Source organism: Eretmochelys imbricata, chromosome 4, assembly GCF_965152235.1.
Source record: "Eretmochelys imbricata isolate rEreImb1 chromosome 4, rEreImb1.hap1, whole genome shotgun sequence".
Lineage (NCBI taxonomy): Eukaryota > Metazoa > Chordata > Testudines > Cheloniidae > Eretmochelys > Eretmochelys imbricata.
The window spans coordinates 32,179,426-32,204,117 of record NC_135575.1 but is presented as its reverse complement, the minus strand read 5'-3'; the positions used below and the strand labels follow the sequence as shown (position 1 = coordinate 32,204,117).

The 24,692-nt window shown below is 39.8% G+C and overlaps 1 protein-coding gene across 3 annotated transcripts in view; it reads right to left on the bottom strand.

Annotated features, from left to right (window-relative positions):
* NFKB1 (nuclear factor kappa B subunit 1) overlaps window positions 1-24,128 on the bottom strand; it is a 94,399-nt gene extending 70,271 nt beyond the window's left edge. For 2 of the 3 annotated variants that reach the window (XM_077815078.1, XM_077815077.1), the window contains exons 1-3: window positions 23,811-23,941; window positions 5,842-5,894; window positions 3,237-3,321 (exon numbers count right to left, since the gene is read on the bottom strand). In XM_077815078.1, coding sequence (XP_077671204.1) covers window positions 3,237-3,321; window positions 5,842-5,886 — 130 coding nt within the window. In that variant the 5' untranslated portion in view covers window positions 5,887-5,894; window positions 23,811-23,941. Of the gene's footprint in view, window positions 1-3,236; window positions 3,322-5,841; window positions 5,895-23,810 lie in introns of all 3 variants that reach the window. The other variant, XM_077815079.1, reaches the window with a different exon arrangement.
* Between the last annotated feature and the right edge of the window lie 564 nt (window positions 24,129-24,692).

The window sequence follows — 24,692 nt, the reverse complement described above, 5'->3', positions numbered from 1 at the left end:
TACCAAGGAAGCTCCTCAGGCCGGTTTGAGGATCACTTTCTTAGACAGACACACGCACAAACAAACAAAAATAGGGTGGGATTTCCAAAAGCACTCTGTGTTGGCTTATCTCTGCTCTGACTGAAGTAAATTGTAAAAACCCCACAGATTTCAATCAGAGCTGAATTAAACCAAGGATGAGCACTTTTGAAAATCCCACTACAAAACTGCAAGTAATCTCAACTGCGTACAGAAGAGCATTAGTTTCTGTTTTCAGTGGTTAAAATACAATCCCCATCTCACAATACCACATTAAAATGTGGCTAAAAGGCAGATTTACAGCAGTGACAACAGCAGGAAATTAATGTCCCATGATTTGTTATGGTGACATTACTCAAGAAGTTGAGCGACTCGGTGGAAGCTGTGGGTGAGCAGCGTTTCTGAAACTCAGTTGAAATGTTTGCTTGTGATAAATACCCAATCAGTCCCCTGCCATAAGCATAGCAAACTTGTCAATAATCTTGCAGTAACAGAGAACACAAAGAAAAGAACTGCAAGAGGAGGATGCAGTCACCAAATAAACTGCTCGCAGTTAGAGGATGAGTTGTAGTTTTAACATGTGTGAGCTGTCTAGATGAGGGGTTCTCACAACAAAATTTTTGGTGACCTCAGAGTGTGGCCACCAACTCTTGCTGGTGGCCACTCTGATAATTAATTTTAGGAAAAACAAATAAATAGGCACATATACATGTCCAAATCATTGTAATTTATTTATGTAGGGTTGTGGGGTGCTTTTTTTTTTTTTTCCCAGACTCAATAATAAAAATAATGCCCAGTTGTCTCTGTTCTTTACTGGACCTAAACAGAGTAGAAACACAAGGTGCTTTGCGTGTTTTGCTGGTTTTGGTTGATTTTTTTTTAAAAGACGTGCTAGCTAGTAAATCTGCTACAGTGAAAAGTGATATTTGTATATTTGTTAAAATCACTTTTCACAGCAGATTTATTCCGCTCAGGCAAGCTGGGGGACAAATTAAGCCCTAGATGGGGAGGGAGGCGGGGAGAGCCAGGGGCGATGCGGGGTTGGGGGGTGGTTAGCCTGGGGCTAGAACCTGAAGCCCTGAGACTGGGGGACAGAGCCTGCTGCCACCCAGCCAGAGCCTGTCACCCACCACCCCAGGGCTGAAGCCCGAGCCCTATAGCCCCCAGGAGTGTAGGGACTCACACTGGTCGCCTGCTCCTACAGTGTTAGTGGTTCCAGAAGGGATCAAGAACCAGCCTCCTGCTGGTGGCCCTGGGGAGGGGCAGCTGCTTTGCCTCCCCGCCCCAATCACCACCGAGGAGGCTGTGGCCACAAGAAAACCCCATGGTGGCTCCATGTGGCCAAATTTGAGAAACGCTGGTCTAGATGGTTTTTAAAACATCCTTTTCTAGTGTAAACAGCGCCGAGATATCTGAAAATCATTTTTCTGATCCTGAAATAGTTGTGTTAACTCATCTGTATGGAGTGAGGTTGGCTGCTCCAGCAGTGAAGATTATCAGGTAAACTAAAAAGCTACATGCGGTGAGAAGCATATCACGGCAGAAGGACCCAGAGGTATGTGTAACACTGATCATGCCAGAGTTAGGACCTGCTACTTAAAACTGTTTCAAACTAGAGACCACAGAGACTTGGGGAAATTCAGGGGATATGTTCTGTAGCAAGCCTCTGTGCTTTACAATTAAATCCTAGTGGCAAATTCCATTCTGTGTTAATTAAACATTTTTGCTATACCAACTGATGGCAAAATCCATTTATTGAATGCTAATGAGTTAAGAGATTTGCTGCTCAGAGAAATAATTTCTCTTGAAACAATATCACTGGCACTGTAAGCAATTCCTGACCCTAATGTATTCATACTCATTCCAGGAAAAAGTAGAGTGATTTACAATAGGACATGCTAAACGAACAACAAATTGTAAACCTCTACGGCATTCTCAAAAATATGTATATATTATTCTTTTGGGGTGAAATTTACTCCTGTGCAGAGAAGCATCACTTAAGCCCTTAAAATTGAGTTTAAATGGGATTTACACAGCCCTCTGCACAAGGATTTTACTTTTATGCCCTTTATTGCTGTCAAATTTGCAAATGCATCCAACAAACTGCACTTTTGTTTTCTGTGATACAAGGCAACCTGTGATGCCAAAAGTACCAGATATATCCTGACAGACTGTGGATTTAAACGGATCATCAACAGAACATGATGACAGCATGTAAGCTGCAGTGGAGAATCGGCAGCAAAGACATTAACAATAGGTCAGAGAAAAATTCTAACAACATTATTTATAAATAAGGACTCAGAGTTCTTTTCTTCTCCAAATCTGTTAATCCAATAGACTAGACAGGGGAGGCTCAGGACTCCTACTTTCAAATTAAAAGTAATATTGATAAATGACATTTGAAAAAACCTCCAAGAACAAATTCCAGGTAACATTAATCAATATATGTTTATTCTTCTGATCTCTGCCAAGACATTTCAACACCCCTAAATTAGTCCCACACTGAGGATAATTGATCCACATACTGACTCAAAATACTCTTTTTTTTTTTTTTGCAAAGATTGGGAGGGGAGGGGAATGCCAGAATTTAGCTCTGCATTTTCAACTTTGTGTTAACATTCAGGAAACTTAAGTGCTTTTAATATCAATCTGACACTTTATAGGAAATACAGAAGTCACTGAGAAGGAAAACAGATTCAAAATGATTCAGGAAGCTGAATATATTCTAGGTTTCATTAGTGAGAAACATATCCCCTTAAAAACAATGGCAAGAAGTGAAACACAGCACAAGATAGCATGCAAAAAAATGTATCTGTTACACTATGCAGGAAATACAACTACTGGAGGAATCTAAAAATGCTATTGTCCCTTTAAAAATTCAACACATCATTTATTGATGTTTGGTCAATCATAACATTTAACTGGCTAAAACATTTAGTTTCTATATTTAGGCACAGAAGTATCCTTGGTAGTAGAACAGTCACAGATTCTTCTCACAGGTGAAGTGAGGTTGGGGGGATTCCTAAAGGTGTTGTAAAATCTGGCATTTTAACAACAATATGAGGAAGTAAGGTTAAAAACTTCAAGGTGTTTTCTAATAGAACATAATAAATATAAACAAACAGTTCTCTTTGAAAGATCTCTCTCTCTCACACACACACAATTGGAAGAAACACTAGGAAGACAAATCACCATGATCAAATAGCAGTGGCTCTTACCTGTTCGTAGTGGTAAATCTGAGGTAATGAAACCTGTATTATTAAATAATGCATTCACTCCCATGAACTGATCCATTGCAAACATCTGTATTGAACAGAGTTAATCATTATTAATACACAAAAATACTTCTACATATACAGTATCTTTCAACGAAGGATTTCAAAGCACTTTGCAAATATTAATTAGGACTCCCAATATACCTCGGAGATAGGTACACATTCTTATTCATGTTTCACAGGTGGGATAAATCAAAGCTCAAAGAGTTTAAAGACTTGTCCACACTAACACTCCTTGATGATTCTTGTAATGGTGCAACTCCACCAGTGCTAGCTCCTGTGGACCTGGTAGTGTAGACAGGGCTCAGCATTTTGACCAGTGTAACCTGTAGCTCTGTAGCAAGCATGGAGAGGCGTTACTGAGCAGTGCAAACTGGCAGCGTGCATGTACCACAGGCCAAATATTCAAAAGCACTTCGAAGCTGAACTCTTGAAAATGTGGCCCCAATAGTGGTCACTGAGCACTTGAAAATCTAGCCCCAGATGACTTGCCCAAGGTCATACTCAGAGTCATTGACAGAGCTAAAAAGTTCCAACTTCCAATCCCCTTATCTAACCATCATCTAGCCACCATCTTCGTTTAAAACATACTCACAAGGGACACACCATGTTAAAATGACAGTACCAAATGAGCAGCTTCTGTGGGCTCAACTTAAAAAGTTCTCATTGAATACTAAAAAAATATAGAAAAGTCTTTTTGATCTACTGTAAGTAGCACCACATCTAAATTCATCACTTTTCAAATTGGACGATAAGCACAAAACAAAAAACCAAATTTGCTTCAGAAGGTATTTAATATGACAGAAGAGAGAATCTTCCTGGACTGGATGATGTGGTACTTGTTATTGGTCTAGCAATTAACACAGAAGCAGCAAGTCTTACTCTATTTTCATCACAATTAATTCACTAGTTTGGAGCAAATTGTTGGGTTGACTCTGCCAGTACAGGACCACAGGGACAGCTCGCTGGCAGTGAATACACAGATCTCCCTTCAAAAGTCTACTGACTGCATCATGGTTCCAGGCTGCTCCCTCTGTACCCATAGGGGCAGCTTGCTGTGCAAACTCTGCTCTGAGCTCTAAGGACAGGGTTTGGGAATTTTCAACGGTCCTTCCCTGCTTTTCTTTCTCTCCTTCCTCTCTCTCCTCTCCCCCGCAGCAGTGTCCAGACCCACTGACCTCAGCAGGGGAAAACACCGGAGTCAACTGCATTGTAATCAGTGACTGTTTCATCGTCCTTCTCAGCTGTGGTCAACAAGGAGTAGGGAGGGCCCTTCCCATGATAAGTAGGTGAAGGCTTTCACTGTCTTTTTAAAGGAAGGTGACTGCCCGTCAATGAAGACAGGGGACTTCAGTCACACTGGTTTCTCCAGGGGGTGCATTTATGTACACAAATCAGCTCCCTGATTTTAGGATTAAACTCAATAGGTTTCATGAACTATGAGATCTCTTCTCCCCTTCCTATATGTACGTATATTCCTCACTGTCACTCATGATGGGTTACATGAGTATTTCAAGGGGAAAATAGACCTGAATAGTGAAACCCCGGCCAACTGAACTCATTGAGTTTACTTTAATTGGACCAGGATTTCATGTTTCTTTTTTTATGTACTCTAAGAAAAGTTTGTCCTACTCTCAGTGTTACCAACTCTAGTGATTTTATTGCAAGTTTCACCATATTTGGTGTTATTCTTAAATCTCTGGAGTCAGGTGAATAGGTGAGACTCTGAGCTTTTATTTTAAAAAAGTATGTTTCTAGATCTCATGGCTCAGGAAAAAAGCACAAAAATGTAACCATGCACCTGATAGTTCCAAAACCAGAAGGCAAATAAAAACATCCAATGTAATTTTTTAATCTCATTATTTTTAAATCAATCTCCTGAGTTTTGAAAGTTTGGGACTGGCAATACTATATTCTTGCCCTGGGCAAAGCCAGATCCAAATGTCAAACGTAATCCATTTAGCATGCATTTACATACATTAAGCCTTAGGAGATTAACATTTTTTAATTGGAGCCTTTGAATCAAGCACAGTTTTCATCACTTGAATTAATTATATGGAAAGTGACCTAAAGTCATTTTGGATCAGTGAACAGTTTGGGAGTTCTGGAGTCCCACCAAAATGGCTGTGAATGAAGGAACACTGAGGTCAATATCATATCAACAAACCTCAGATAATTACACAACACAGCATTTTTATATATTATTTTAACTTCAGTCATGGCCATCATTGAATTAATTTCAGTGTAAGTTTGGATCGGGCAGCTAGGAAATAAAAACAAATGTAGGAAATTCTTCTAAAGCCACACTTACATCGTTCAGGCAATGTCAAAGGGTAGGCCCTACAGTGGGAGAAATTTACATTTTACTGATAAGGGCTTCTTATTGAGACAGGTTTATTCTGATATTTTTCTCGTTGATGATGTCAGACTACAGAAAGTTTAGATACTATGGGAATTGGCACCTGACAAATAGCTAAGATAGCCAGACAGCATAAACTCATATGCTTTTGACACATTGAGAGCATATAAACTGTGTGTTAATACTTACTTGATGATCAGATACTCCCATGATATATGCATCTTCTTCTGCCATTTTAAGAGCTGAAACGATGAAAGCACAAAGAGGATGATTGTTCACTGACCACCGCATTTTTTTCTGTATACAATAATAATAATATCTGTATCAAAATAACATTAGTCTGCTTTCAAATGAAAAGTCACATGCATTCACTGTTAAAGCTCTGACAACCCATCTCTGAACTATCCAACTGCAATAGCAACATCATCCACTGCCCAGATACCCTTAAAATTGCTCAGCACCTCCAAAGGGTGGGACTCAGAACAAAGACTGGGGTTTCCTGCTTTCAACTCCCATTGAATTGAAAATCCCAGACGAAGTGTTAGGGTCAAAATTCATCTCCCCTTGTAATGTCATTAAAACCAGGCATAAATTTTTTTTTTTTTACCCAGGGTGGATAAAAATCAATTTTTTTAATTTAAATTGAATTTTTTGAAAAAAAATCAAATTTTTTGATTTTTTGATTGAAGTTTTTCTTTTTAAAAATAGACCTGTTTAAAATGAAATCTGAATTTAATATAAAATATGTTTAGACCCAAATTTATTATACTCTCTTAAAATATTAAAATGAAAAATAAATATGCTCTACTGTGTTTTTAATTAAATTCCAGTTATCATAATGCAACTTGATGCAAATCATGAGCAAAAAGTTAATTATCTAGTAAATAAGCAATAGCATTCACCATTTTCTAACATACTAAATATGTACAATTAATACGAATCTGAAAATATTAAGCTACATAATTGCTTAAATAAATGTATGCAGATATTGTGTACCCTCCTATATAGCAAAAAGATTAATGTAAAGGTTCTATTTAGTTGTGAATAGCCATGTTTTAATTGTTATGTCAACCAATGAGAATGCATCTTTCGTTATCAAAATAACTGAAGCACAAATGGAAAAGCTGATTAAAATCACCAAGTTAAATCAAGGCTTTCTGCTTGATGATTTAAATCAATTTATCCTGGTTTTTACTCTGAATATTCTGAGCTTTGGCAGTTTAAGCAAAGCTATTAGCATATTTTAAGCAATAATAAACACACATTGTGCATCTAAAGAATCCATTTTCCAAAGATCTCAAAACTTTTTACAAACATTCATGAATTAAGTCACACAGAAACCCTGCACAGTATAAATGAGGACCAAAGAAGGTACAATACAAATTTTCAAAAGTGTTGACTAATTTTGGATGCTTTTGATTCTGGATGCCCAATGTGATACATCTGTGGCCTAACTAACACTTCTGCTGAGTACCCACAACTGCAAGTGTAGCCAATAAGAGCTGCAGGTGCCCAGCACCTCTAATAACTAACTTGCCAGATGTCTTAATGTGAGCGCTCCCAAAGAGAGGCACCCAAAATTGGTGGACACTTCGGAAATTTGGGCCTAAGTGATATTCCCAGGGCCATAGAGCAAGTCACTAGGAAATGAATCTCGGAATCTTGGCTCCTAGTTCTCTAGTCTAATTGTGACAAAAGACTGCTTTTTTTATTTTAACTTTGTTAAATGTAGTTAAATTTCCTTTATACTGTTAAAATATTAAAAAAAAACTTCTCAGGGAAATGAGTGAGTAGACAGTATAATGTAGCTAATGAAATGTATTAACTCTAAAAGAGTCATTTGACTGTAACATGCAAACATGTTGTAAATAAAGGACAATAACCTTACAAAGATAGACAGGAGTCAATGGCTCTCACCTTTCATCATAAATATTATTAACAATATTTTCCAGTGAGCTAAAAACCAATTATGAAAATCTATTGTCATGCAAAAATGTGGGAAATGATTAAGAATCTGTAAGGAAAACTGAGTCACCGAGTGACCTTTACATCACTAGGGAGGCAGGCATTGAAAAGAAAAACTGGAACATTCACATACTTTCTTTGGGCAGAAAGTAAACCTGGTGTGTTGACAGGGTCCAAAGGAGATGTGGCTCAGCCTTCCAGCACCATTGTAAAAGGGAGAGAAAATCAAAACGGGAAAAACAGAAACCTTCTTTGAGAAAACAGGAGTTCATGAAGGTAAAACTACATCTTAGCACAGCAAGTACAAACTTGCTTTTCCCCTAACTTAAACATTGGAGAGATTTTTTTAAAGTGGGAGTGTACCTAATGTCTAGTTGCAGTATTGGTCATACATCAAATAACTGGAAATGGAATTCAGCCAAAGATGAATAGTGGATACAACAATAAATTGTATTTGATCAATTATTACAGCAAGATGTTAGTAATCAAAGCACTGTCTGTCAACTATATAACCGTACAAAACTCAGAAAGATAAGCCTTGTCTTTTCTATTACTTTTTATAATTTGCTATTGACATTATAACCCTTTATGAAGAAAGCCTGGCAGACAGAGCATCTGTAGCCTCTCTGTATGCAACATTCTTTTGTGTAATAGACTTTATTTATTTATACCATTAATCATTCCAACAAATGTGTTCAAAATTAGTACAGCTACTTCAAACAATGAGGCATTCTAAGTAGGCTTTGTTTTGTTTTTTACAGTTCTGGATTATAGAGGAATATAACCCAGCTGACTAAATACTTACTAAAAATAAATATTTAGTTTTCCATGTAATGACTTCCTATTTAGATACAAAGTAGTGGAAAGTAGAAACTGGAAGAGCACAAAAGGCCAAATATTCAGGAAGCCACCAGAAATGCATCTGCACAATTACTTATTTCCCAAAGTGGGTAACCGTACATACAAATGCCAGATTCCACTCACAGAAGTGAAATGAAAATTGTTTCTGAAAGTCTAAAACCATTTTCCCCCATTTGGCCGAAGAATACTTAACTCAATCAAATTATGATTCCATGAGTCTTCTAAGCAAAGTGATGATCAAAATGTCCTTCAAGGCCAAGCAAAATAGAAATGATGTTGATAGGAAGAAGGAAACATTTTGAGGGGATGGCTAGAATGTGAACCTCTCTCTCTATCGATGGTGTTTGCTTGCCAATTGTCAAGGTAGTGTGTAGTCTCTGGGTCCTGTTGGATTCATCACTACTCCTAAACATGTACATAGAAAGAGTGGAAAGACATGTAATGCCTCCTTCCAAGTCTGGTTAACTAGGCAATTGAGCTCATTGTCGCTGGAGGATGATCAAGCTATGATGCACAAGCTCCATGCATTTATCACCTACAGATTTGATTCCACCATCATTCGCTACCTGGGGCTGACAAAGGCCACACATAAGCTCCAGCTGGTTCAACACACAGTAGCTTGTCTCTGTCACCAACAGAAGTTGGCCCAGTAAAAGAAATTATCTCACTCACCTATTCTCACAAGAGAACTTCATGCAGGAAATGTGGTTATTTCATATTCCTTTTTCTGATTCATGGTAATATGTATTTCATGTAGAATCCATATTTAGAACTTTTATCAGACATGACTCATAAACAAAAGCAGGGGCAATATAGTGTATTTTCCAAATAGCTACCATTTATTGTACTTTGCTATTAAAAATTAAAAGATGTCCTGAAATGATGCAATGGATAGCTTTATCATTAGAACTAATGAGTAGCTATTTGGATCCTGACATGATGCCAGGAAGACCAGTAATTTAAAAAAAATACAGATTTTGCTTAACAAGAACAAACTGCACATGGACTACACTGTGGCTATATATACACAGATGCCATGCTCATAAGGAGGCATCATACAGAAGTTCTTTGGCACCAACTACACAGGTGCCTCTCACTCAAGCTCTTTTGTACTCAGTAGCAGTAAAATGCAACATGATCTCTCTCTTACACACACAGGCAGTGTGGTACATACACATGCTGACTTGGGCATGCAAACATTCTGCTTTATGTATGTAAATAGATTGGGTGCTTTTTCAGGGACTAGCTAAAAATTCACCCCCAAGAAGTCTAAAACAATCCCCTCCAAATGACTAATAGACTCTCAGTTTCAAACTAAAAGCATTTCATCCATCTTCAAAGCAAAGTAATGTTGAAAATGCCCTTAGAACATTTCCCCAGTATACAAGATTTTTGTTCTCTAAATAAATTCTAACCCGTCTCCTAGGTTTTCTATATATTCAGGAAATTGGAGCAAAGCCAATAACATCACCAAAAATAGGAGACTTTGAGAATAACTCCTCCCCAATGAATTTTTACATTGCCCTCCTCACTGTAGTATCTGAGCACCTTCCACATGTATATTAAATGATGTGACTAACATCTGTCATGTGTGATTCATTCACTCTCTCAACTTCTCCCTAGAAAGAAAACTATATGTGCAGTATAGTGTTTTTGTTTAGGGAATTTGTCTGTAAATGTATATGCTGCTATGTTTTTATATTAGAGAAGCCTGGTCAGAGAACCGTGCCTTGCACTCAGTGTGGAAGATGGTGAAATTTGTAATGGTCCTCACTTCCTGTGGGACAGTTTCACAGTTTGGGACTGGCCCCTAAGAAAGCTCTGTCTCCTGCACAGACAAGCCTTAACTTTTGTGGTAGAAAATTCCAATATGCCTGAGGGGGAGAGTTGTTAACCACAGTCCTCATCCTGGAACCTCAGATGATCTTTTGGGTATCCTGAGCCCAGGCCACTGAGTGCCTTTAGGATAAGGACAGAGACCTTAAACTTGACTCAATATTCTGTGGGAAGCCAATGTAGAGAGCAGATGAATGAATGGGTTTGATGTGAAAGAGAGGTGTCTAGTGAAAGAGAAAGACGGCACAATTTAAACTCCTTCAGTTTGGGGAAAATCATTTCTGGGTTATTCCCACATAGGGGATTGGAGTTCTGAACTCATGGAATTTTCCTCTGACTGCTCCCTGGGAGGATGGAGGAACAGCATTTACTCCCTTAGAGCACGGGCCGGAGGCCCCTGCTGCTGAGACCCATGCTGAATTTCTGTGTCTCTACTTTACGTCCTTGTCTCCATAGCAGGTTGGCTACTGTAAGATTTCATAGAAGCAGAGGGGAAAATGTTGCCCTTTAGTGTTATTTTTAGATGAAGGAAAAGGTGACTGGGGAAGAGGAAAGGGTTAGACACTTTCAGGGAAGTTCACAGGGAAAAGTCATTTACGGCTTTGTTGGTATTAAACAATAAAGTAACAAATATCTGTTTCTACAATGTACACTGAAGCTAACAGGACTGCATGGCTCTAACTGAGGGAAGAGTATGGAATATAATGTCAACTATTACTTGGTGTTAAGGCTTGGAACTAATGCTTGAGTACGAGCCAATAAGAATAACCAAAACCTGAGGAATGCGGCTGTAGCTCGTTCAGTATATTTTACGTATCTCTCTGTATTTGATGACTATATGTGACAAGATGTAGCCTTTTAAAAAACAAAACAAGACATGCCTTTCCAGACAATGCCAGCAAGCGCTTTTACTATTTTCCCAGCTACTGTTGCTGTCTCATTATTAGGTTTGGATTTTAAAAGGTGAGCAAAGTCACTTCTATCCTCTACATTAGTAGCCATACTGGCATACACAATAGAAACTGACCAGGATTGGATTTTTAAAAAATATTCACCCTTTTGAGAACAAGCAGAACCTGATATTGACTTCTTAGTCTGGGAGGAACCAGACTTGATGATGATGCAGATGCTGGTTTACCAGTCATTTCAGCAAACATTTACAAAGGTCTTCTCAAGCAGCTACTGGGGCTTTTCAAAATTCCCTTCTATTTTTTTTAACTTCATGTTTACTTATTAGCTTTGGTCGCATGACACGGGTCTTGCTGGAAACATGTATATAGCAAATATATATTAATGAATTGGGAAATCCAAACAGGAAGTAAAGACACGGAAAAAAAAAAAGTATGATCCAAAAGTTAAAGTTAAAACAAAACTAATTTTAGATTTATTCCCAGAGATCTACCTATTCATGTTTTGAAGCGTAAATTATGAGTAAGACTCATACTTCAATGGGTCCTGAAACCACAGAAAAAACCCCCAGACAACATATGCTTCTTTTATCCCACCCTGCAAGAAGGGATATGGTCGAAAGGTCTCTGCTTTTAGTCTATGCAATTTGAGTACAAATGGTCTAAGTGTTCTTGAGAACTCAGTTTTGAAAGACCAAGGAAAAACAGTGCCAATAACATCCCTGTAACACCTTCTAGGGCTTTTACATCTAAAGCCTAGTCACGTGAAGAGTGATAGTTGGTGAAAACATTTTAAGCAGCTACTGATCTCTCTTCTCAAATTTTCTGTGCCACCTAAAATGCCATAATTTAATGCCATACATTAAAACAGTCAATTACAAGCTAACATGATGCTGACAGCCTCTTCAGAGAACATACATGCCAACCCTCCCTGTTTAGAAGGGTTTCTTGCTATTTTATTTTAGAAACTCCTAGGCCAAGATATTTAAATTCAGTCCAATAGATATGTCCTATTGAATTTAATAGAGATTAAGCTAATAGGGATCTCTAGAAATTAAGTAAAATTCTATAAAGGTTACTCTGAAAATTTATGTAACTGAATAGAGAATGTCTCCTTCATATACACTTTGTAAAAGATAATATCTCTGCAACAGAATTATTCAGATGGTTTATTAAAAGTTCTATAGGAAGGATATCTACCTCTATTAAATCCCCCAAGACTTTTACAGAACAGCTTGTTTTTCTCTCCTGATATTGGTGTGTTTAAGAACACCCTCTTCTTTCAGAAAGGGGAATCTAGAAAGTAAATACAGCATAATGACAAACAACTCCCACCCTCAACTGGCTGGAAATCCTGAAAGAACAGCTCCTGCTGCAAGTTTTCTAGCCAGGGATGCTCACACACGTGTGTGTCAATTCTATTTTCTATTCACATGTGTTTGTCCTTCCCTAGTATTTACATATAAAAAAGGTTTTCCAAATAAAAACGTGTAAACCAACAGCTGCTGTAGATAAACCATCATTACTAATCCTGTTAGCAGGTTTCTTTTGCTTACTCAAAACAAGGAAAAACAGGGAATGGGGAGCTGAACTGAAGTCATATTTCACTATTTCACAAGAGTGATACCAGAAATATATATCGTGTTGTACTACATCACAGCTATAAAATATGGCAGGCTTTCTGTTTGCTTATAGATGACTGTGGTTTTGGAGATATGCCCATTGGTGTTGTGGGCTTAGAAGTTCTAGTGGTGAATTCTGCAGATACAAATGATAATTGTTGTACTACATAATCCTCACACAATATTTCATCCTGTATCTCTTCCTCCTCCACTAGGACTTCCTCTTCACCCTATTTTCTGTAACCTCAGTATCATCCTTAGTCCTAATTTTTCTCTACTGATACATAATCCATGTCTGTATACAGTAAACTGTTTTATTTCAGTGTAGGAAACCTGGGTTCTATTCCCAGCTCTGCCTCTGGCAGATTGGGGGATCTTAAACAAGTCACTTCACTGCTCTGCACCACAGTTTGCCCATCTGCGAAACAGGGATAATGATACCAATCTTCTTTGTAAAGTGCTTTAAGATCTACTGATAAGAAGCACATCATATTATTGTATGCACAAAGCCTCAGGCCTTCTAAACTCCTGGAGAGGATACTCATAGGGCAAGATAGGTCATCAACATAATGTACAACAGCTACACAGGGGAACCTGCTTTTTGTAGTTTTAACCATGTCTGGCCTTTAGCTCACTGTAAAACTTTTAGACTGTATCTACACAAGGCTTTTCGCTGAAAAAATTCCCTTTGCTAACATTGGTGCAGCTCCATGAGTGGGACCACCAGTGGAAACACTAGCGCAGGCAGAGCTCCAGGCAGTCGCTGGCATTTTAAAGACCATGTTGTCTAAACCTGCTTAAAGCAGGTATATACAACAAAGAGGTAGAATCGCTGGCAGCTATCTGTGTCTTGCACTCCCATCATTGCTACCACGGATGGAGCTGCACTAATGGGAAATTATTCAGGGAAAAAAAAAGTCTGTTGCAGAGAAGGTTTCACTGTGGCAGTCATTTTGTTTCCACAGGTATCCCACTACCTATTTGGTTTGTATTAGTCCTAATACCTGGCAGTATTACCTAATACCTAGGTAATGGCAGAACAAGATGTGATCATTAAGGTAAACTATTGTTCTGAGGAATGGCTTTGGAAATACTGGGAATTTGAAAGTTGCATGCACACTCGCCAGTATGGCATGCATAATTACACATTTTATATGTACACCTAACTGCTACTGCTACAAGTGAGACCCCCTAAATTATTATAACTGAAAGAGATTAGATGCAAAATTATTTTCCTCAATTTTTAGGTTTGTTTGCTCTTAACATCATTTTGTACACAGTCAACTTCACTCTTACACTCATCGTATGACTGGATCTTTTATACAGCAAGAGGGGAAAGAACATTTTAAAAAACATGAAAGGTGTTTATAAAAATCACAAAAATTGACGGGGGTCTCTGAGGCAGCTGAAACATGTGCAACTACATTACAGAAACTGCTTAAATCTCAACTTGACATCATCCTTTTAATCTCTTAGCAGATCCTTTCCTTTTTTACATATTACTAATGTCTTTTTCCCCCTCTGTGACTTCAGTACAGGGTGTGTTTGAGATTTTTTTAAAAGAGTGTTATACTGAATGTACAGTTTTAGACATGCTATTGAAAAGAAAATACGTTAAAAATAGTTGCATATTACTGTATCACAGAGAAGCAGCCTTCTCCAGTGCTGTTAAGGGGCTCCAGAATTTAAATTGCTACATTTCTCCAGCCACTAACAAATCTGTAGATCGTCTAATTTTTTTTACGTCAACCCAGAATGATGACATCGTACGCTGGTTTTTCTACTAACACAATCTTTGTTATTTGCTATGGCTAGTTATGATTTTCTGTTTGATGGGACTCAGGAGGTTTTGGGCTTGTGTATCTTAAAACTGATAAAATTTCAGATGGAAATGATTTTTCCTCTTGATTTGGGATCTTAGATAATATTTTAGTTCTTTTTAAACAATAATTTTACACTCCATCTCAAAAATTCTTTCAGCAAAGGATGCATTACCAGCCATCAAGGATGTCTTTCCACAGAATCTGCATAGAATTATAGCCTACAGAAAGTCTGTGAGTGCTTGTGACAATAAAATGATGAACAAAGACTAGGGGCCACATTTTCAAATGTGCTCAACACCCACAACTACTCTCAACAGAAGTTTCTGGATGCTGAGCACTTTTGAAAATATGGCCACTTAATATCGTATCTTAAGTGGGAGCTGAAATCTTATGAAAATGTAGACACTTTTTAAAAAATCTAAATGAGCGCAACTGGGTGCTGACTGACCTCTTTTGAAAATATGGCCATTCATTTTCTACAAGAAACAATTACTTTATTGAGCTAAACATTTGATAGCATGGGGAAATTTATCAGACAAACAGTAATAATACTGTGGGAATGGCTGTCTTATCTGTATAATTAATCCATGTACAATACAACCAAACTTTTTGCTGCCTTTAAGGTTTAAGACAGGTTGGGAATAATCTACATAAAAGTTGCAGAATATGCTCCACCATTGAGCCTAATAAGGTTAATTGCCCCGATACTGTGCGACTGATGCCAACTGTTTAAGATAAAATTTGTAAATAATAACTGGCACTAAATGTAATGTGAAAAATCAGTGAGGAATATGTAGTTCTTGTAACTTACACCTGTGTTTTGCTTTGTTCCTGCAGAATGGGCAGTGTTCCCTCATTAATCTTACTTCACTGAGCATCCCTGGAAACCTAATGACTTTCCTTACTAAGGGGACTTCTAGATTATGACTAGCACTTAGGGAAGGAATAAAAAATGAAGTAGTGACCTAATGACAGATAACGATATGTTAATATTTGCTCTACACACATAAATTGTGCTTCAAGCATATTGATCCTGAGTAAAATAAGAAAAAGAACAGCCACACCGGATCAGACCAAAGGTCCATCTATCCCAGTATCTGTCTTCTGACAGTAGCCAATGCCAGGTGCTTTAGAGGGAATGAACAGAACAGATAATCATCAAGTGATCCATCCCCTGTCACCCATTCCCAGCTTCTGTCAAACAGAAGCTAGGGACACCATCCCTGCCCATCGTGGCTCATGGCCAAAGTTGGCATCTGTAGCTCCAGCCCCAGGGTTGGTGCCTATACAAGGAGCTGCACATTAACTTCTGAAGAGCTGCATGTGGCTCTGGAGCCACAGGTTGGCCACCCCCGATCTAGCATATTGCTCCTTAGTTGTCTCTTTTCCAAGCTGAAAAATCCCAGTCTTATTAATTTTTCCTCATATGGAAGCTGTTCCATACCCCTAATCATTTTTGTTGCCCTTTTCTGAACCTTTTCCAATTCTAATATATCTTTTTTGAGATGGACGACCAAATCTGCATGCCGTATTCAAGATGTGGGTGTACGATGGATTTATATAGAGGCAATATGATATTATCTGTCTTATATCTATCCCTTTCCTAATGATTCCCAAAATTGTTAGCTTTTTTGACTGCCATTGCACACCGAGTGGATGTTTTCAGAGAACTATCCACAGTGGATAGGCAATGGGGGGGGGGGGGCAGTGGGCACCAAAATACAAGTTTGCCCAGGGCGCTATTTTCCCTAAGGTCGGCCCTGTTTGTAATTGTATGATATTAAAATTTTTTGTAAAACAGTCAAATTGTAACCCAGGAAACATACATACTTCCCCTTCTTCTAAATGAGAATTGCATATGAGTATCCAGAGTCGAATTTGATCATTTATGGCGAATGAATAATTTCTCAAGTAACTAAAAACGAACAAACAAACAAAACAAACCCCCTCTGCCCAACACATTTCTAAGCTCCAACACACTGTCATGCACCACCAGTTGCACTTTCAGTGCAGGCTCTGGAGTGTAATACAGACAGGGTGGGATTCCCCATTTAAACAAGAACACTGACATACATTGTGGAGAGAGGGGGCTCTGGAGGTAGCAAGAGCTCCATCAGTTCTTTTTCGTGGTGGTGGTGGCCAGGGATTCTCAATGGCCCTTGTTTGCAAGCTGACCACTGAAAATTGGAAGTGCTGACCTTCTGACTGGTTGGTGGTGCAATGTCAATACGCAAATAACATAGGTAAAACTCAGGACAGCAACGTGAGTTTTAAAAGTCTGGGTTTGGGGAGGCTGAAACCTGTTTTCAAAATGAGATTTGGGAAGTAGAACTCAGGCTGTCTGGGATTTAATTCACATAAAACAAAACACATGACAACAGTCGCTTAGGCCGCAATTGTATGTAGTATAATTCATATTATACAACATAAAATATTTCAAAACATCACTAGTAAAATTAGAAAATCATTGGAGTACCTCTATTGCTTATTTTATTTATGTGCCTCAAACTATCCAGAGGTCTGTGAGAGGCAAGAAATCTGATTTTAAAGAACATCATCCTACCTAGGGCCTCATGTGTTCTTCAACCTTTGAAATACCAATAGGAGTCACTCGCTGGATTGAAGCTGATAGGTGCCTAAATCCTTTTGTGAATGTATCCCTAACTGCCATGGTAGGTGCCTAAATCCCAGAATCAGGCTCCACTGGGATTCACAAAACCCCCACTCAGCTGCCTCCCACACCTTGTTAGTGCTTAGAAAAATCACTCTCCGCCTACATTTGTGCAGTAAAAGTTTCCAAGGAACTATGTTTCAGCCTCTGGGCATGCACACCACAGCTCCATGCCAGTTTATGGAGGCACAAATTGATTCACAAACTGGATGAAGACAGGCATTCCTCCACCTAACTCGCCTGCAGGGCCCCATCCAGTGAACGTGTTCAGACCTTGTCTACTGGATCGGGGCCCCAGTAGGTGAACTCACACAAAATGGGGAAGGGGGAGGGTAAGAAAGAGGACCACCCTCATAACTTTTAGCCCAGTGGTTAGGATACTCACCTGGGATGTGGGAGATCCCCAGTTCAAGTCCACCCTCCACATAAGGGGAGAAGGGATTTGAACTGGGCTTTGCCACCCTCAAGTAAGTGCCCTAACCACTGAGCTATAGGATATTCTGAGGGGGTTGGGGGGGGGGTCCCTCAATCTCTCCTGTTGAAGCTATTCCATTGTGAGTAATAAAAAAAGTCACTGCAGCAGGGGAACTGGATCCTGGCTCTCCCAGGTGAGTGCTCTAATCACCAGGTTACCGTCCTTCTCACATTTGCACACACTCTCTCTTGCCCAGTGATTCTTTCATTATTTAATCCAAAGTGGGACAGCTTCAACAGGAGAGACTAAGGGAGACCCACATCAGAATATCCCTTAGCCCAGTGGTTACAGCAGTCGCCTGAGAGAGGTTCTGAAGAGAGATTTGCCACCTTTCTCCCCATCAGGACGAGGGATCTGAAATGGGGGGCATGGAGGGAAGTCTTCTTCATCTTGCGTGAGTACCCTATCCACTGGTCTAAAGGTTAAAAGGGAGGTCTCTCCCTCTGGTCCCTGGCATCTTGCTAAAACAGCATAGGAGGCTAACCTGAGGACAAGACTGGCAGCTAGGAATCTCAATGAGAGGGAGATATATCCCTGCAGCCTGGTTTTAGGCACCCATCTCCAAGAGAGAAGCAGGGCTTAGCACACACCCCTTGACGTGGCATCTCCCCCTAGGTAAATTAGACAACGAGCCACCCAGCATGCTGGCTTCTGCATAATCCCATTCTGAGGCACCCATCTCTCCCCATTAATTGTACAGGGAACCTCAGTGCCTAACCTTCTAGGTGCCTAAAAATTAGGCATGGTAATGCTCAGCCTTACCACATGTACATTTCTTTGTTAGTCTAGCCCACAGTGTTTTACCTTAACTAATTCTGGGCCTTACAACAGGAAGAATTTAATTAATTTGGTGCTGGATTTCACTGGTGCTCAGTCTGACAGTGTAGCTCAATACTAATCTAGAGATTTTACTTATAAAATGGGACAGAGACAGAATAATTCAGAAACACGCTGGTTTAGTCCTTGGCCTCTCAGATGAAATTGTCAACGAAGACAGATCCTGATTTAACAAGGTACTTAACCACACGCTTGAAATAAAGATGGGGTGGTCTCATGGATTTCAATGGAACTACTCATGTGCTTAAAACTAGGCACGTGCTTAAGTACCTTTGGAAATGAGGACATAATTACTGAGACAATATTGGACAATAAGTAAGTCCAACATTGGACTAACTTCATAATTAGTGACTGTTGTGATTATGATTTTGGCAAGGCAGAAATTTTTCTAAGCCTATCACACAGTCCACATAGTGGCCATCATATGGGAACTTTAAGGGCTGGGGCTGAAAGTGACCTAGAGCTGAGTGTCTAGAACTCTTTTTCCATTTTTTAAAAATAATTAACTCCACTATTTTCACCTTTGGAGCAGGAATCCCCTGCAGGATAAATCCATCAGTAAATTGACAGAAAGTTGTTTGGAAATGTTCTTGCTTGCTAACTGAGTAAATAAGATTCTCTCTCCCTTCAAGATACTTTTAAATGTAAATGTATAGCTGGGAAACAACAGTGATCTATAAGGCAGGAACGTTTTGTTCAGATTAATTTCTTTTCTGAAGTGGTCTCTCACGACACATGATCGTCTGATAACACAGTGTGTCAAAAGACCACAGAGGTTTCTGAGCCATAGTTTCTCTTGGCACAAAAAGCTAACAATAAATGAATAAAAACATTCATTTCTCAGTTACATCTTTTCAACCTCTGAGTCAGTGGGGTAGGATATGTGTGTAACTAAAAGGGAAAACTTGGTTCCATAAATTAGCCTATGAATTTTAATAATTATAACAACATACTCCATAACCCCCATACACAGAAAGGGCTGCCAATTTGGTTCTGATGCTCCTAGAACAGGTCCACTGTACATAAGAAACACCATACATGGGGTCCTACAATTGAAGGGCATTTTCTGGGTTAGCTCATGGACCATTATATATGTAGCAGCATATGGAAAGCAAAAAAGGACAAAGCAACACTGATTAGAAAGGGGAACTTGATTTTTCATGAAAATTCCAATAGTTACGAAGTGTTGAGTTTGTGATGTAGTGATGCTTCCCTATAGATATCTATTGCTAAGCATTACTGAAATCACATCGTTTCAGCCAAATAAGAGTAATAAATCAAGCTTAAAGAAAAATACCTAAAATCATTGTGAAACTACATATATATAATTGTAAGAAGTAGGAAATGTTTAAAAGATGGTACTAAATTAACCAGCGCTCTCCATCCCCCCCCCCAATCCTTCCTCATTTTCCTTTTCAATCACAAGTACTTTTTTCCGGGGCATTTTTCACTGTGCAAAACAGCTTCAAAATTCACCGAATGATTGAGATAACCCAGGGTTCCCTGTCAGTCACAAAATTACTTCACTGAGGAAGTCAGTATTTTTTAGAGCTACACAACTCCTCACCAAAATGAAACCAAATCATTCTCAGTTTCATAATGTTAACTCTCTCCAGCACCTATTGACTAGTTATTAATGAAACTAATTTAATTTTGTGACGACTTTTTTTGTTAATGTAAATTTCTTCCATTAAAAGGGATATGGGGGGGGGAAGGGTCTGGGCAGGAAGGGGAAAGAAAAGCTTTCCACCTGTTAAAATCAATACTACAGTCTAAAATTATTCACAGTTCTTGCAGACATTTTACCAAAGCTAGTTCTTAGAAGGCTAAATAAAAATTCAAGTGTATAAATGTTGTGGACAGATCCTTTGCTAGTGTGCATATCATAGCTCTGGGAGCGCCATTTCAGAAATATTTGGGCGGGGGGGCAGGAGGAAGTCGTGTTTCAGTATATATAACATTATATGTTATTATATTGTAACCTGAAAAGTCGCGGGGGGGGGGGGGGGAGGAGGGAGCAGGAAAGTGGGGGAGAGGAAGTAGAAGACATAATGGAGCATATAGCCCTATGAAAAGTCTGGGTGGGGGGCAAACTAAGGTCGGGGCAAGGCACTGCCCCCTCCCCCCTTTGCCTCATAGCTTGAATGTCAATGAATCACAGAACTATGACAATTTACACCATCTGAAGAACCACATTTGAGTCTTTAAATAGCATACTGTTTTTGCATTTTAGCAACTCAATTATTGCTCATTAATTGATATAGATGACAAAATACTGCAACCCCCCCCCCCCAAAATCAGCAAATGACAGAAGTGTGGCTCTAAACCAGAAAAAAAAACAAAACAAAACCCCAACCCCTTCTTTGGCTAGCAGAATATTTAGAAAAGTAAACAAATTCACAGTAAACTGCAAATAAGTTCCCAAATTCAAAATGAAACAGTTGGTCACATTATTCACTCATTACATCAGTTTTGTGGAGTAACACTGCTACAAATCTGGTGTACTGGAGTGGAGCATCAAACCCTTTACTACTGCTTTGATTTTTCTTCTTCGGAAGAGAAAGAGAGGAAAAAAGGACTTAAATTTGTCAATTTATGTTATCTATATTTTCCTCTCAAACTTTTCATTTTAGCAAGTGTGTATAAGTTTTTGCAAGGACTAGTGCCTTTTAAAATTTACCATTTTTAACTGAAAACTGAAATGTATCGTTAAACTAATAGCAATGCTTAATTCATAAAACCACAATCCCGCAAACTCTTACATGCATAATTAATTTCACTTGTCTGAATAATACATGATCATATACAGAAGCATTTGGGGGATCAGGGCACATAATGTAATTCATCTTAATGCAGACTCCATTTTGTATGTAAGTTTCAGAAACTATTTCCTATTTTTTGTTCACGTGAAGTGAGTAACTTAAAAATGCTCATTCATTCATGTCAACAAATGCTACTCAAATAAAAAATAATGGAGAGCTGAATCCTCTTATTTTTTAGGGTCAAATGTAACAAACAATTAAATAGCTATTATTTTCCATCCATGATAATTTCATTTTCATTATTTAGTACTGAAGATCCCATTTACTGCTTTTGAAATTATTTAAATTAGCAGCAGTATTCCCTATACTTAGAATGGAATTATTGAAAATATCAGAAATAATGCTTACACCAGTCATACTGGTAAGTGACTAGTTTTTAAGGGAATCCAAACAATGCAATGTAGTAGAAACCGTGATTTTTCTTTCAGATGAAGTAGGAATTTCACATGTAAAATCAAAGGGACATTTGAAAAATCACTGTATTTTCAGACTGAAATTCTGTGCCTCCTCTAGTTACAAGTAACCCCTACAAAGTTAAAAAATAATTCTCTCCCTTTCCTTTTTCAGTTTGTTTCTTTTGTGGACTTGAAAGCACTTTATGCACAGCGAGTTTCTCCCGAGCTTACGAACCTTTACAAACTTTAACAAAAGAGTAGAAAAACCATATACATTTTTTATTTACAATATTCTTTACAAAGAAATATCACAGCATGAAATTTAAAGTGTGCACTAACAGAAACTGGAATTTTTGAATTTGCATAATTGAAAAAAAAATCAAGTGGACAGTCACCCTTTAAGGAAAATCCACAACACAGTCATTCACAATAAGTCATTCATTTATTGAAAGACTAGTTAAGTGACCAGTAACACTTCATTTCTGGTCCAATGACTCCATAAATCGATGGAGGAGGGAGATAGGGAAGGGGGTAAATCAATCATATTGACAGGTTCTCATATACAGGTAAGACACTGCCCTTACAAGCAATGAGGTTTTCAGAATAAGAAACACACCACACTTAAGCTCTCATTTTGTAAACTCACCTAAGGTTCAGTACATTACATTATTGTAGAGTGTCCCAAGCCATATGTGCTCCTAGCAGGCAGCACCTGCTGGACACCTATTGCTTTGGACCTGCTCAGATTATTTTAACAATAATTCCCCATTTTTTTTCTCCTTTGTTTGCTTTTAAAGCTAATACTAATGAATCTGGATATACCCTGGAGAAATAGCTCTACGCCGTTTACTGTATATCAGTCTTTTGGATGAGAACTTAAAAACATTATAGGAGTACTTGTGGCACCTTAGAGACTAATAAATTTATTGAGCATAAGCTTTTCTGGGCTACAGCCCACTTCATCAGATGCATAGAATGGAACATATAATAAGAAGATCTATATACATACAGAGAACATGAAAAGGTGGAAGTTGCCATACCAACTCTAAGAGGCTAATTAATTAAGATGAGCTATTATCACCAGGAGAAAAGACACTTTTGTAGTGATAATCAAGATGGCCCATTTCAGACAACTGACAAGCAGCTGTGAGGATACTTAACATGTCCAACTCTGTCCACATATCTATTCAAGTGACACCATCATAGGACCTAATCGCATCAGCCACGCCATCAAGGGCTCGTTCACCTGCACATCTACCAGTGTGATATATGCCATCATGTGCCAGCAGTGCCCCTCTGCCATGTACATTGGCCAAACCGGACAGTGTCTATGCAAAAGAATAAATGGACACAAATCTGACATCAGGAATCATAACACTCAAAAACCAGTAGGAGAACACTTCAACCTCTCTGGTCACTCAGTAACAGACTTAAAGGTGGCAATTTTGCAACAGAAAAACTCAAGAATAGACTCCAACGAAAAACTGCTGAACTTGAATTATTTTGCAAACTAGATACCATTAACTTGGTCTTGAATAGAGACTGGGAGTGGCTGGGTCATTACACAAATTGAATCTATTTCCCCATGTTAAGTAGCCTCACACCTTCTCGTCAACCTCTCCCCCCCCCCAATCAGTTTCTTTTACATTACAAATCCCGCCAGGCCAAAACCTGCTGTCAGTTGTACCAGCGTCAATCCGGAGTTACTCCGCAGCGGCACCGGTTAAAGGGAGCGTAGCACTCTCCCCGCAGCAGCTGACTGGTGTGAAGCTCATCCCTCTTCACACGCATGACGGACGGATGGGCAGGCGGGCGGGCAGCCCGAACAGGAATGAGGAAGTGAAGCAGCTGGTGAAGGTGAATGTTTAAAAAGGCACCAGAGCAAGCGCCCGGGCGGCTTCAGCCCAGGCGGACAAAGACCCGACATTGATGTCTGTACTCACCCTCACGCGGGAGCGTACTCCGGCTCGGCCCCGCTCCTTCTCCAGGCTGGCCGCACTCCGGTGCGTCGGCAGGGGGTGAGCCCCGCTCGGGGCAGCCGCTCAGCCTTGCACGTCGCTTGCCGCCGCCGCCGACGCCTTTTGCAAGAGTCAGCGCGGCGCCATGTAAACCAGGCTGCGAAGCGGAGCGGCCGGCGGGAGCAGCCGCCTCGTCCTCCTCCCCTGCAGCCCCAGCGCAGCGGGGATTTTCCCCCGTGTTCTGGAGAGCGGCCCGGGCGGCTCCGTCCCACAGACCTGTCAGCAGCTGCCCTTTCGCAGCGAGTTACCTCCCCTCTCCCTCCCCTCCCCTGCCGCTGCCGCTGCTCTCACTTCCTTCCTGGCTGGAAATTCCCACTGACGTTTCGAGAGCGAGAGAGAAGCGGAGGCCGCCGCGGAAGGGCGGGGAGGTTGCACACGAGAGAGGCGCTCCAAAGGCGGAGCAGCTCCCGGGATGCCTGCGGCGGCCGCGGGTAGCGCGGGTTAGTGCTGCGGCAGGGCCCTGCTCTGAGACCCGCTGTGGCCAGGATTCGAGTTGGGGAAGATTTAAAACAAAACAAACAAACAAACAAAAAAAACAACCCGTCAGCGTTATTGTTAATTTATATGCTAGTAGCAGCCAGAGACCCCCAATCAGGTCCGTGGCCTAGTGTGCTGTACGGGGGGAGATACACGCTGGGGAGGGGCAGTCTCACCTCTGAAGAGCTCACCCTATTCCTTAGTGAAATCCACACAGCGAAATCCTCTCCCACCTCTGAGAGAAAAGGGACTGTAACACACCACCACCCCCGCCCCGCCCCGCCCCTCCCAATTCTCTCCCACCCAGGGCCGGATTAATGTAGGGGCTGC